The 14,946-nt window shown below is 41.4% G+C and overlaps 1 protein-coding gene across 1 annotated transcript; it reads left to right on the top strand.

Moving 5' to 3' along the window:
• The first annotated feature begins 747 nt into the window (after nucleotides 1-747).
• On the top strand, nucleotides 748-2,690 carry fgf20b (fibroblast growth factor 20b). The gene is made up of 3 exons (XM_049749394.1): nucleotides 748-1,039; nucleotides 1,253-1,356; nucleotides 1,554-2,690. The coding sequence occupies exons 1-3, from the start codon at nucleotides 748-750 to the stop codon at nucleotides 1,797-1,799; spliced, it is 642 nt and encodes a 213-aa protein (XP_049605351.1). The 3' UTR covers nucleotides 1,800-2,690.
• Nucleotides 2,691-14,946: the final 12,256 nt, after the last annotated feature.

The following is a 14,946-nucleotide window of genomic DNA, read 5'->3' as shown; positions in this document are numbered from 1 at the left end:
TGCAAGGCGGTCTCTAATTGCCATGTCACATGCGCGGACAACTACATCTTCCACAAGGGGAGATCGTGCGGTTTTCAAGCCAATATACTGCACAGTCTCCAGCAATTCTATTTCTGTTTCTGCAATGTCAAGCACAATGTACACAGGCATTCTGCACTCCGACCTCCCTGATTTTAATGTAATGAGGGATGTTGCTAGGGTTGGTATACATATATATATTATGTATCATCCATTAATCAATATTATTGGCAGAAATAGAGGGCGCAAACTCAAACTTTGCTTAGGTCCTCATGAAGGCGTGAATCCCTGTGGCAGAGAAGGGGGGGGGGGGGCAGCCCCGCCAGGACTTGTCTCAAGTGTGACAGCCCCGCCCACTACGTCTCTGCCTTTGCACCTGCTTTACCTTGCTTGCCACTTTGAGCGCAAACCTCCCACGATCTTACTTACCTGCCCGCACTGCAGCTTGTACGCATCCTTTAATCTCCCCGCCACGGACCCACAGAGGCAACAACCGCAATGACCCGCAGGTATGCAGCGTGAGGAGTGGTAAAAGCGAGCGAGCGAGCAAGGGCAGCGAGCGAGCGAGCGAGAGAGAGAGAGAGAGAGAGACAGGAAGAAGCCTGTATTTGCAGAGTGAGGACAGTGGAGAGAAAACATTGCACAGCGTGGGTCTGTAACGGACAACATGGAATAAGTGATCGTGGCGGCCAGGTTCGACGCCAAGTGTGCTCCTCGGTGAACTTCGCGATGGCTGCTTCTGCTGCTGCTTCTCTCGGGGAATTTGGTGGCTTGCACGGCATCGACGGTATTGCGCACGTCGGATCCCATTTCCTCCTGACCCCAATCGTGGACAGTCCGCCGACTCTGCTGGGAGAGCAACTCTTACCGGGGGACAGACTGTCCCGCAGCTCGGCCACGGATTTAACGCACCTCAAAGGGATCCTGAGGAGGAGACAGTTGTACTGCAGGACTGGTTTCCATCTGGAGATACTTCCGGATGGCTCTGTGCAAGGGACCAGAAAGGACCACAGTCGTTTCGGTACATTGTCCTTTATCTTAAAGAGATGAGAGTACAGCAATTAGAAATGTGAAATTGACCTAACCCTAACCACCGCCCCACGAAAAAAAAAAAAAAAAAATCAAACATAGGCTGCTTGTCTTGTGTGTCATTAAAAAAAATGCATAGTTGTCAAGTTGTTTACAGTATGACTAATACACTCTTACACTGCATGCTATGCTGTGAAATTTCCAGGTATTTTGGAATTCATAAGCCTCGCTGTTGGCCTAATAAGCATCCGAGGAGTGGACAGTGGACTCTATCTGGGAATGAATGACAAAGGGGAACTGTATGGCTCTGTAAGTACCTTATTTTGATAGACAGATGGATAGATAGACAGACAGACAGACAGACAGACAGACAGATAGTTTAAGGTGCATATGTGTGTACAGATGTTGCACAATTTTACACTATATTTAACACGTAGTGGATGCACTCTCTTTGAGATTTTGTGTTTTAAAGAAATGTTTAAAAATGCTTTTCCCTTTGTTGTCAGGAGAAGCTGTCAGCTGAATGCGTCTTCAGGGAGCAGTTTGAGGAGAACTGGTATAACACATACTCGTCCAACCTCTACAAACACGGAGACAAAGGGGCACGTTACTTTGTGGCTTTAAATAAAGATGGGACACCAAGGGATGGGACTAAATCCAGGCGACATCAAAAATTCACACACTTCTTGCCCAGGCCTGTTGACCCTGATCGCGTGCCAGAGCTATACAGGGACATCCTGGGTCACAGCTGAGACCTACCAAGGTCTGGCCTGGAGCGGGAATAGCTGCTAGCGCCCTTCACACGCAGACAGTGAGCGACGGGGGACGGACACAGCCAGTGCAGGCTGGAGGACAGCGGAGCAACCGGCAGGGATAAAGGCACCGGGGCCCCATCTAGGAATGCACGGGCATCTCTCAGCAGCAACAGAGAGATGAAACTGTCTGACTCTGTCAGTCTGCACGCTCAGCAAGAGAGGGTCATTTTGTCCGTGTGGACGGAAGAGCCACAAAGTACCTGTGAGGAATAGGAGTCCAAGCGGAAAGGGCCTTCTCGGCCAATGAGCCTCTGGGAACGTGTTTATTTAGGTGCTTCGTCTGCTTGAGAGGACTTTGAAGGAAAACCGAGACTTTTTTTTTTAAAAAAAAGGAAAAAGAAGAGCTAAAGTGTACCGATTTATTTATTCCTTTTAGATACGTATATTTATGTTATATATTTATTTATTTTCAGAATATATTTTTACATTTAGATACCTGCAATATAGAGAAACCACTAGAAATTGTATGAATTATGTAAAGACTGAAACACTGTACTATTATTATGACTTATATCCAGAGAAAAGCTCCACGATACTGTAATGCCACCAGGAATCTGATCAATATCGGTGACATTTGTAATGGACCCTCTCATGGACCTTCTCAATGCATTTCACTACAAACCACAATTGAAATAACACATCTGGCACAAACCATGTGTGTCATCAAGAACATCCTTTACAAATGTCAAACACAAAATACAAATGTGATCGATGTGAGAATCAGAGCTAATTTATGTTCAAGGTTACTTTGGAAAGCCAAGAAGCGCACTTTGACTGGTTGCCTTTATCAGCCACAGTTTCAACATATAAACCTGCTTACAAGATCAATGTTGTCTTTCTTCATGGGCTCCATCAAGCTTAGAGGCAGTTCATATAGAGTTGATACGCACATAAAAATATCAAAGTCTATAATACGCTGAATGGGCCAATAACAACTGTGACCTCCAGGCCTGACAAGTTAGTGGCTAAATAAAAACGGAGGTCAGAGTGATAAAGATTACGTGACCTCTGCCGCCAGCTTATTTTTTAGATGGAAGTTAAATGTTTTCTTTTTTTTTTTCTTTCAAAAAAATAAGACCAATATATCTCTTCCAATATGTGTCGTTGTCGTCATTATAACAATCATTAAGAAAATATACAACAGACCACTTGAGTTCCAGTGTAAGAGCTGTATCAAAAAAAGTCTTCCTCTGCAAAGATAGATGCTCCTTTTTGATTAAATGTATCTTTACCGTAACTGACACTGTCGGAGAAATATTAATTGAACAATATAGGTACTTTTGTGTTTGTAGTTTCTAATATTTGACTCATGTAGATAAGAGTTAACCAAAATGGTTATAGAAGGTTGCTGCATGAATTTGTAAGCAGTAAGGAAAAAAAAGATGAATGTCTCAGTACTATATTTTTAGGATGACACATTATTATGTCATATCTGCGCACTGTTTTCTCCTCGGATGAGAGCAGATCTGTACTGAAGCTTGAAAGCTGAAAGCTCAGTCTGTGATGTGCGTGCGTGCAGTTGATGGTGAGTTAGTGGGAGACAAGCTTACTGCCAGCTCTCTCTCTCTCTGTCTCTCTCTCTGTCGCTCTCTCTCTCTGTCGCTCTCTCTCTCTCTCTCTCTCTCTCTCTCTCTCTCTCTCTCTCTCTCTCTCTCTCTCTCTCGTTCTCTCTCTCTACTGTGTGATCCTCTGGGACTTTCCCACTTGCACACCTTGAACATCAACACGCCTCTGTCATCGATTAATGTCAGCAACATGCAACCGGAATTATCACCTGCGTGCGTGTGGACCTCCGCTGTGTAAACACACGCATGCCTATCGTGATACACAACTCTGATGTGCCAATGTCACGACTCATCTTTCTTTAACTTCACACAATAGAAGTGATGGAAGGGGTGTGGTCATCATTCCTTTCCAGTCCCATCTCTCCATGAGATCCAAAGAACACAGTATGTATCGTGCAAAAAGTCTTGATGCTGCTTTGTTGTTTTAATGAGTTCTTTGGCAACTGCTTGATTGAAAAAACAAAGCAAACAACAACAGCAGCAAAACCAAGAATTACACTGGAGCACATCACACATCTGTTATCCCATGGACCCGTTTCAACTATCAAACAGCTGGACCTACACATGCAGGCTCACTGATTTAAATTTCTCTGCACTTTTGTTGACAGTTTGATCTTGGTCGTCTGTTCCACATTTGAGTTAAATAAGACTTTTGCGTTATCCCCCCATTCTTACTCATTATTCATATTATCAGAGCATGTTTTGGAATTTACCTGCCTCCTGAGCTTCAGCTCTTCCAGGTGGTGTGCAACGACTTGCTGAAAACACTCTCTCCCAAGCCTAATGGATGCTCCCTGACTTTCATCACCTCCTCAACGCTGGTCTTGAAGGGCTCTTGGAAACCCAATCAAGTCGCGCATATGGGTGTGTGTGTATGTGCGTGTGTTTGTAGTGAGTCCACAGTCAAGCAGGTGTGGAAATCAGTGATCGGCCACTCCTCTCCGAGTCTCTGATCTCAGACCTGCTGTTGAGACACGCAGAGGTGTGAAGAAATAATATAGCCTGCTTTGTTGTCTAGCCCTGATGATCCCAGGGCATCACTTCTATATTTGGATTGAAGTTTTTCGGGAGGACAGGGAGGTCCGAAGAAGCTCACCTGTAGCACCTCCTGAGTTTTATGTCAGATGAATCCTGTGACTATTGATGAAGGTATCTTTGAAGTTTGCACATTTCTAAGTTAATTGCCTTGTGTGTGTTTCTATGGAGGACACCAGCAGTTGAAGTGATTATCAATTTGACATCAGGTGTCAACTATTGTATGATCCCGTTATCCATTCCCCAACACCCATCCGTCATTCATTTATTGCTGCATTGTACTGTGTTGTGGCTGACAGGACTTTGCGGTTTGACATCGGCAAAGAGCAATTAGAGCAGCATACCTGATTTACTTACACTCAACCTTTCAAGCAGTCAGCTCCGGTGGAAAATATCCTTCTCTGTTTGCATCTCTATCTCCGTGGAAACAGTTGAAAGAAGCTATCGTTAGATATGATGGCGAGCAAATCCTCGACAATCAAATCCCCAAATTTGGGTGCATTGGCAAGTACGGAGAGAGTGACAGAAGCACTTATGTTTTTTTAGTATTCAACTTTAAAACTCACAGCTGACAGAATACAGTAAACAATAAAGATTCACACTTCCATCCATACCGATGGATAAGTTAAAGTCTTAATTTGATGTTCATGTTTCTGGGAATGTAGAAGTACTACAGAAAACACATGCATATGAGTACCTCCAAACTGTAAGGCAGAGATGTTAACCACTGGAGCACAAAATTTGAGCCAGACTTGACCTTTATTGTCACACAAGTTGTGCAGGCAGACCAAATTATATTTTAAATGTCCAATGATAAGCTACGTTCACAAACATACAACAATCATCCAATAGATTTCAGTGAAAAAAGGTCCTGAATCCTCACGTAAAAGACAGCAAGTTTTTATCATAGGTCGGCAGTAGTTCATAACCTTTGTGCCTTTTGTTCATAAACATTATGAGGGTTTACCAACCTAAATATTAACCTAACATCTAACTAGGCCTAATGTGTTCAAGGGACAGTGATAATCATAACATAAGTGACAAAACTAATTTTGTACCCCAATTTTTCTTTATTTATATGCATACATTCTGTTTTCGATATTTAGTCAGTTCTCTCATTTTGACCACAACCTAAATATCTTTGTATTTATACACGAGGTCATTAATAACCAATGTTGTCATTAATAACCGACCGACCGATTCAAATTGCGTGCACATTTCCATGTTTTTGACACAGGTCGGATTTGAATATTATCTTGAATTATTTCTGCTCACAAAATTAAACGAGGCAAAATGTGTTGTGTAACTGATTAATGATAAACCATGACAGCATTTGAGCTGCCATGGTGAAAACTCTCACATCTGCTCAACAAACCTGTGAGTGAATCCCTGTGGAGAAGCCATGTCACCCCTTCCGCTGGCCCATGTGTGTGTCCACATTACACAGTCACAAATTAGGGCTTGACATTTGGGCGCCATAATTGCCCACCGAAAAGCATGAGGCATCAATTAGGCTCTCAGCACTGTGACAGGTTATCCCCTATAGGAAATAATCACCCGGCTGGACTGCCCTGCCTGCCAGGACACACACACGCACGCACACACACATGCCCGCACGCACACACAAACACACCCATGCTAAATTTGCATTCATCTTTTTTCATCATGTTATTAATCCATGCATTTATACCATCATTGATTGTATACGACACCTTGCATGATTAGAATCTGGTTATCTTATGTGAACTCAAGTCTTGCAGGAGGAGTGTCAGCTTGTTTCACAGTGCCATTACTCTAATAACAGTGTAGCGCTCTCCCTTTGATTTCCCGACTCTGGTGCCGCCTGACAGTTTGTTCTCCCACAGGGCGTAGAGATCTTTGGGGTCAGGCAAAAGGTCAATTGGTTCATTTCCATAGCTTCCACATGAAACATTCCTCTCTGCTTTGGAAGCAATTCAATCAGCAGTGAAAACACTGGTTAGCAGGAATTACCAGCCGCAGCATTCTCTAAAAGATGGATGGATTCCCCTGAGAAATATCATGTGCATCTGACGAGGGTAGGGAGATGATTCTAATGACTTTTACACATCATTTCTACTGGAGAGTAACTATCATACGCACCTCTGTATTTGCATTTAAATATCTATCTAGCTATCGATTGATCTTGTCCATCTGTCCGCCTGTGTACATATCCATTTATTGTGACTATGTGTCTCTTTAATCATTGTTTTTTTTTTTTTATTTACCATTACTTCACTTCAGATGGTGGTATTGTAATGAAACAATCACATCACATTTATTTTGATTTCTGTTGATATACGTAAAATAAATTATTTTCTTGAGTACCCTCAGTGTACTCAGTTTATTTTTGCTTTTGTCTGTATTTATATGAAGATGGTATAATAAGGTCGATCTTGTAAACCGTTTTCTGATTTCATCTGCAGCCCTTCCTATGTTGATAGCTGTTTTGTTGTCTATGTCATAACATAATGGAAGACAAATCCATCTAAACTAGCATGCATAATTTGTAATTTGAAAAAAGATGGGAGTACCTGGAGAAATCCCACACACAGGCACAAAGAGGATATTTGAAGTCCACACAGGAAGGCCAGATCCCAGATTTGAACCCATGCAGGACCTCTGAAGTGCAAGGTGGATGTGGTAACCAGTGGGTCCACCTTATTCATTCCTTACCCATCAAGACATCTATTTTCCGAATTGTTTACTGAACCGGACCAGTGCTCTGAGAAAGAAATGACCCAGATGAATGAGAATATCAACAAGCATTCAATAATTTATCAATGTGTTTATCCCCACTGTCTTTGAATCTACAATGTAATGATGATCTGGTATTGAAGGTAATCACATGTGCTGCAGTTGGTCAGGAGCAAATAATCATGTTCTAGGAATTCCCACACAAGCCTTTTGACAGATAATGTGTGGTTCGTGTTTAATGGCTTTTGTGCATGATGCAATACAGATGCAAAGTCCATTAAAGAGTATACAGTTTCTTGCACATCTACCAGCTGTCTGTCTGGTTTTGCTGCAATGCCGTGGAGCTTGAAGGATAAACACAAATTTGAAGGGAGTTATTGGTGAAACCATAAATTAAAAGATAAAACATGCACGTGGTGTTCTCGCAACACTGCCAAACTAAACAGGGCGCTTGGCGGGACAGCCGCTGCTACCAGTAAGGAGACAAGAGGCATACACACTTTCACACCAGTGACTTCTCAATCTTTATTTTTTATTGTTTTATCTATCTTTGCAAACACATGTTTTTACAATCTAACCTCATTCAGCTGATTGTGTGACGTCACTCTTAAAAAGGTACATTTTGTAGCTAGTGTATTTTTGCCTGCTTGCCGTGCTGCTGGTTAGGCGTGATGATAGAGAAGGACTGTACTCTCACTGGCCGGACTGAACAGTGGAAGTGGAAATGTGTTTTGTTGCTCCTCATTCAGGTGGAAAATTGCAAAGCCATTTGTCATTGTGTGCCAAGACGCAGAGGTCGGTCAGTGGATTCCTTCATGACAAGCTCTTATGTTTTTCCACAGCCTCACCCTTTCACACCTGCACCTCCAGGTAAAATAACAAAACAAGGGGGGGGGGGGGGGGGGGCAGAGAAAAGAGGGCTTAGAGGCAGCACGTTAAAGACAGGGCAGAGAAAACGGATATGTGAGAAGAATTTACCATGAAATCCTGCATGTTTATTGGCCACTGCACTCGAGCCCAGTATAAATGCACATGCAGCGGCGCTCACGGTGGCAGAAGAACTGCTTGGATTTGGCTGTCATCCCAAACCGTGAATTCTGCCAATTACGCTTGTTTGTGACCAAACTGGCAAACAGTGTTGTTTTTTTTCCCTCTCTTGGTCAAAACAGCAGCTGATGATTTGAGGCAATAAATGACACGTGCAATAAAACTCTTCCAACGCTTGATTTATTGCCTGGTCAGAGGCTACTGGCTGAAGTATTTTTCATTGAGTGCAGCAGAAATGTCAACTGGTAGAGGGCTTGCAAAAACATATACCACAATGACCTTTCATCCCAGGTCTTCTACAGCAGAACGTCCGAGGTCAAAGCAATCTTTGTTGACCTGCGATTTGTCCTGATGTTTACTTCCAACAAATTGGAAAATAATGGAAATTGATTCTAAAACCTTTAAGATCAGGATCTTGTATTAGTGATTCACCTTTTTGATGATGGTTGATGCATTTTTGCACATCAATCATTATAGTATTGATTGGTCAATGCCATTCAGTAAGCACAAAACACCTGGCAAAAAAAAAAATTTGGTAAACCATGTGGTTAGTACATCCGCCTCACATTTCTGAGGTCGTGGGTTCAAATCCTTCCTTTGTGGAAGTTGCATGTTCTCCCTATGCTTGGGTGAGTTTTTTTTGGCCTGACACCCTCCCACATTCCCAAAACCTGTTTGATCATCGAAGATGCTAAATCAGATGTCACCAACATTTTTAAAGCCGAGGGCGACTTTTGTAGTCCACTGATGAACGTGAATAGAGACCAGTTGGATAAACACTTCTGAAGTAACCATTTTGCTCAAACTACCTATGATATTATGTATGATATTATGAATAACATTGATCACGTTAATGATTTCTCACAATAATATTTTATTTCTACAAATCTCTGCTGGTTTTTACATTTTATGATGATCATTTCTGTAACATGCCTAGCAAATCACAATGTCTCATGATCGATCGGTGGTGAGCTATTTTTAGAACAGGATGGAATGCATGAGTGTTTTTGTTTGTCCATATGTGCCAGAGATGGGCGCTAGTCTCGGAGGCCAAATCCAAGTCAAGTGTCAAGTCGCTGACCATGAGTGCAAAAAAAAAAAAAAAGTTAAGCTGCACCAATTTAGTCTGCCCTTGCTAGTGCTAGCACCATGACTTACCTATCCAGGTCCGTTTTCAAATAACTGACGAAGTTAGGTTGTCGTCTTTGCATCTGTAAATTGAACTCCACACACTTTCCATTGATCAAGTCTTTTGTCTAATCACCGGAGAAAGTATTCAAAAGCAAACAAACGGCAGCGCTGCAGCAGCCTGTTACTTCAAGTTTGCCATGATAACAATTGTTTGTGTGTTACATATCTGTCTACTCTACGTCATTAACATTGGACATTGCTCGGGCTCATAGAAAGGTAGGGAACGAAGGACAGAGAGAGAAAGAAAGAGAGGGTGAGACAACTTAAGAGCTGGCACCTGAGCCATAAGCACGCACGCACACGCACACACACACACACACACACGCACACGCACACACACACACACACACACACACACACACACGCTCGGTTCTTTTCCAAACACCACTCCTCCGTAAATGTTTCATGCCATTTCTGATTGGTCTGTCTGGTTACTGCTTTGAAAATTATGACACAAAATGCCTTCTCCTTTCCACTATCAGTAAATAGCTATGAAGTCAGTGCAAACCGTGTTTTATATGAGAAGTAAGAAAATTGATTGAGTCCATTGGGTTCTTTTCGACAAAATGCTCTATATCTTCAATTGCTTGCTTGAAGTTGGAGTGGGGAGAAGGCGCATTTTACATTTGTAAAATGCTTATCTTTTGATTGAAAAGGACTTAAGTGAGATAAGACTGACGATGCAAAGAGAATCCTGGAAAATATCTAGCCATTGTTTTTCAACTTTTGATCATTCTTTTGATGTCAGAAAATATTGAATGAACTCAATCTTCAAGCATGATCGAGAACAGGGGTCACAAACAAAGTGCCTGCAGGCACCCGTTTGCTCCTGAGGTGAACGTGAGTTGCATGTGGGCCTAAAAATAGCTCACCGGTGAGATATGATTTTTTTTTTTTTGCTGTTCTATTTTTTAAGACACTTATTACACTTTTAAAATCTCACACTTACACTTACATCTGTGTAAATTTGAGAGACAATATCAATTTAAAAAATAGTATAGTTCAAAGGTCAATTTTGAAGTGCATGACCAAACCATAGAGTGTGTAGACATAAGATGATCTACTCAGAAATACTTTAAGCATATTTGTTATGCTGTACATCTGCCATCTTTGTGTAGATTTAATAAATGTTGGATTTCCATGGAAAAAAAGCTGTGTGAGCAAGCGAGGCAGGTTGGTGTTTACATGTGTGGTATCTTTTTCTGTTTAGGGGTTCCCACGATCTCAAGAAAAAGTGGGCTGGATGACTCAATGTAGACTAGATCATGTCTCTGTTGCTAGGTTGTTACTAAGGGTCAGCCTACTTGCTGGAGTTGACCATTTCTAACCTACACTCAAAAAAAAAAAAAACACTCAAATGTGTACAAGTGAAGTTCACACACACATTACACATTACTCAGTGTGCAATTTGGAAGAGTTTGTTATAAGCAACAACAACAAAAATAAAGAAAAATCCGCTGTAACGACGTAGGTATATCGAAAAGGAATAATCCTTTTCTATATTGTTTTGTATATTATTACAAAAGAAATTATCGTTCTGAAGTACTGTCAGTAGATTGTTATGCAAAATGCAGGCAAATTTGGACCTATGTACAAATATTCAGCATTTCATTCTTGAGTGTCTTTCAGAATCATCGCTGTTTCGCACACATCCAGATTCCTAGTTGCAGAAATGTATCAAAATGTGTGTAAGCATATGGGTGGGTAGGCGTGTGCTTTTTTTTTTTTTTCCACAGTAAGACTTTTGCTTCCCATCATTGTCTTTCTCAAAAGTCTCATTTTAAAGTCCTGCAGTCCCACTACTTGTTACTCAATCCTTAAACTAACAGACCAAATTCGTTTTGCTTTTGAATCCATTTGCCATGTTTCCAATAGAGTTGAAACAGGGCTTTGTCATAAAGTACATTAATCTGCTGCTCTCACATTGCGGCCCACTACGATTTACAATGTAAATCATGGGACCGAACCTGGACAAGTCCCAGCAAGTAGCAAGTGATCCATCCATGCACGCTTTATAGAACAAAAGCGAGCCTGAGGAAAATACTTCAGTCAAGTGCATTTGAATCAATAAATTTGTAATCACTAAAAAACGCTTTTCAATATCTAATTACATTATTTGCATGGATATGGGTACAATGAAAGATTTGGGGATTATTTTTCAGTTAAACAAATGTAAAATGTCATTTGAACTGGTTTTATAGTTAGGTAAAAGCAAACATTCTAGTATCCTTGACCTTTTTGTTTTTTTAGCAGAGCAGTGAATATTATATGGAACTTCAGAACAGCATTATGGCAACAGAACTGTGATCCTCCTCCACACCAACAACTTTGAGCACTTCTGGAAGAAGGAAATCCCCTGGCTGGAAGACACATCAGTGCATCATCTGGATAGAGGCAACAAGCTGGGTGGTTGAAAACAGCCAATATCCAGACACCACCTTGAAAAAACAACATGGAAGAGTGCTGACCTCATGTCAGAGCCAGAGAACGTTTGTTAAATCACACAACGTCCAACATGATTCAGTGCAAGTTATTATGCGATTCAGAATTTTAATTTGGGTTTATTCAGGTGAAAACAAGAACGACAACTGCAAGGGCGTATTTATGCAAAAAGACACATCTGCTTAGAGATTCTCACCTCTTCTGTCCAAATGCGTGTGAATAGCAGACTCACACTCAACATTCAGAGACAGGGTCTAAAATTAAAGACCCCGCTTACAGTATATTGTTGCTGTTTTTTAAATGACGAGGTGACCTTAACAACCCACCGTACAAGAAAAGAAGAAACAAATCCTGCTGCCTGCCATGGGATGTCCACGGGGTCCAGATGGCCAGGAGAAAACACCTGATTCTAACAAATCTGAGTTATTCTTGCAATTTTGCATCGTCAATATTGACGGAAGGTCTGTCAACCTGTCAGTCTGTCACTGATGACGCACTCTCTCTGTCTGTATCAGACAACTGGTGTAATCAGCCCCGCATGTGTAATAAGCAAGCTTGTCAAGTTGGTCCTCCTTTTTGGTCTAGGAAGCCATGTATCCATTCATTTCCCAGCAGCTAATCATGGCACAGATCTGGCAAAGAACAGAGTCAATGGTCACAGGAACTATCATTTGTCAGGTTCTCTCAGGTTTCACCTGAATCTCCCTAATTCATTTCCCATGTCATGATCAGGACGATCTCCATGTTGTCTTATTCCTTAGAGTCAATTAGCTTTCACAAATCTGGACAGACCCTGACAAAGAGCAGGATCAAATGTTTTTGGGCATAAAAAACTTTTTTTTAAATTATATGTTCAATGTTTTCAAGATTGGGTGTAGGTTAGATGGCATAGTTAGAAGTGCATATAAGCGATGCCCGTCAATGATGTTCAACAGTTTTTTTGGACATACAAAGAGACTTATGACATAAGAGACTTGGACCAGCAAAGTTTCAAATTCCCAGAAAGAGTTTTTGTCTGTCTGTATGTGGGGTAAAACCTCTGTCTAGATTTTCACCAGAGGCAATGCCTAAGCATCCATAGCTGTTAAGTATCTTACAAATTTACAGTCTGGCTTGGCATTAAGTGCTGGACCGTGAGTAGTATATCTTTGGCTCTTTCTTACCAAAATGAAGAAATTAAATTAACCTGTTACCGAGTCGAACTGCAGGGACTGTGTCAAGGAAAAATGCGAAATGATAAACACACCTCAATATAAAGAACAGAGGTGTGTATTCTCTCAAACTGATGGCAGGCGCCCATTTTGCCGACGATGGGCTGACTTACAGTTTTGTTTGCTTTGCAATTTGAATAAACAGTGCACTGAAGATGATAGATGGATGCCCAAGCTGCTGATGAATGTCAAAATGCAGTAATATACCCACCTTTGATCAAAAAATAAGTTTTGCTGTGATCACAATGGTTACAACTCGTAACCATATTTGCTTATGATTGAGGATACCTCTTAAAGCTTCAAAGATGACTCAAGTTAAAACTTTCTGTTTTTCATTCTCAGTGTTTTTTTTTCCAATGACAATGTGTTCAGGTGTCATATTCACAGTGATCTTTTCACTTTCCACAAAACTCCAGCTGCAATCCCATTCTGCTTTTATTCAAGTTTAACGTGTTGTTTTGAATGTTTTATATTGGGGTTTCGTATTTCTCAGTATAGTATTTCTCTGTCGGCTTGGCTCGGGTGCCGCACTAGGCCTGGTATGTTTTTATTGGAGCCAAACTTATCAGTGAGATGATCAGAGACCTGCTGCCAACGGGGCAGGTCGGCCTCTCTGTGTTATGAAACCAGAACGCATAGTTTAATTGCTAAGAGGGAACAAATGTACCTCGATGTTGGCAACAGGTATGTTGCACGGATTGTAGCAGCCAATATGACAAATGCGTTTTCTTTAAAAAGGAATGAGCGCCCATTCTTTTGGACAGCTGACGCCCACCTGCTTTGCAGGATCAAAGCGCTTGTGTGTGCACGTTAGAAAAATCCAAGGTCTCATTTGAGCTGCTCCAAGTGCCACATAGATGCTTAGCACATTCCCCCTGTCAGAAGCAAACAAAGATGGTTTTCTGGGAGGCAAATCACACGGCATTTCCACAACAGGGCTCATCTGCGGGGACCAATCACAATGGTCGTTCCAATCCCAGGCCCTGAAGGGAGATAGGTGAGGATTTATGCTGTCATTGGTGGATGCTTTACAATTGGGCGTAATACACGGCGCAGATCGTGTTTATTTTCACTAGGACCAGCTCATTCCTTTGGTCTGACCCGGAGAGATGTGGCGTGTAATCATAACAACATTGATAGGGACGCGTTTAAACGTCTGCACAGCAGCAGACGTTACACATTCATTCAGCATGCGCTATGTCAACAAGCACGCTGTCATCCTGCGAAAAGTCTTCATTAGTGATAGATTCATTCAATGACACACACTGCACACACGAGTCCTTTCTTTAATTGGGTCTTTGTCTTTTTTGCAGGTGTCCTTTCTCCTTTTTTTTTTTATTATTATTATTTGATTTTATTTTTACAAGATCAGTGTAATTTTGGAGACAGAAGGTTCAGCCAAAAGAAAACAGAAGTGCCAAGTTCCCGAAGACAGGGAGTGGTGGCTGCTTCCTGTCTCATTTTATTTATTTCACTTACAAAAGCAACTGCAGTCATGTGAAGTCTCAAATCTATTCCAAGTCAAGACCTGATTAGACTTGATTCGCTCACAATTCACAAATTTGTGATGGGGAATGCATTTTGTTTTGAAGCTTATTTGATATTTTTCTTACATTTTATATTTTACACTTAGAGCAACTTTCTTTGCACACTTGTATTCAAAATAAATGCAGACATTTTTGAGCTCTCTTTACAATTGTGCATATTTCCACATAAATTGGTCACTATTGGTTCACTCCCATGACTTGTGACGGTGTCTATATATTGGACTGGCATCCAGTTTTGGGTGTAGTCTGCCTTGAGCCTGACACTGAACAAGATAAACGGTTTTAGAAAAATGACTTTTTGGCAATTTACTCCCAGGTGAGCAGTGTCACA

This window comes from Syngnathus scovelli, chromosome 1, assembly GCF_024217435.2.
Source record: "Syngnathus scovelli strain Florida chromosome 1, RoL_Ssco_1.2, whole genome shotgun sequence".
Classification (NCBI taxonomy): Eukaryota; Metazoa; Chordata; class Actinopteri; order Syngnathiformes; family Syngnathidae; genus Syngnathus; species Syngnathus scovelli.
This window is presented reverse-complemented; position numbering and strand designations above follow the sequence as displayed.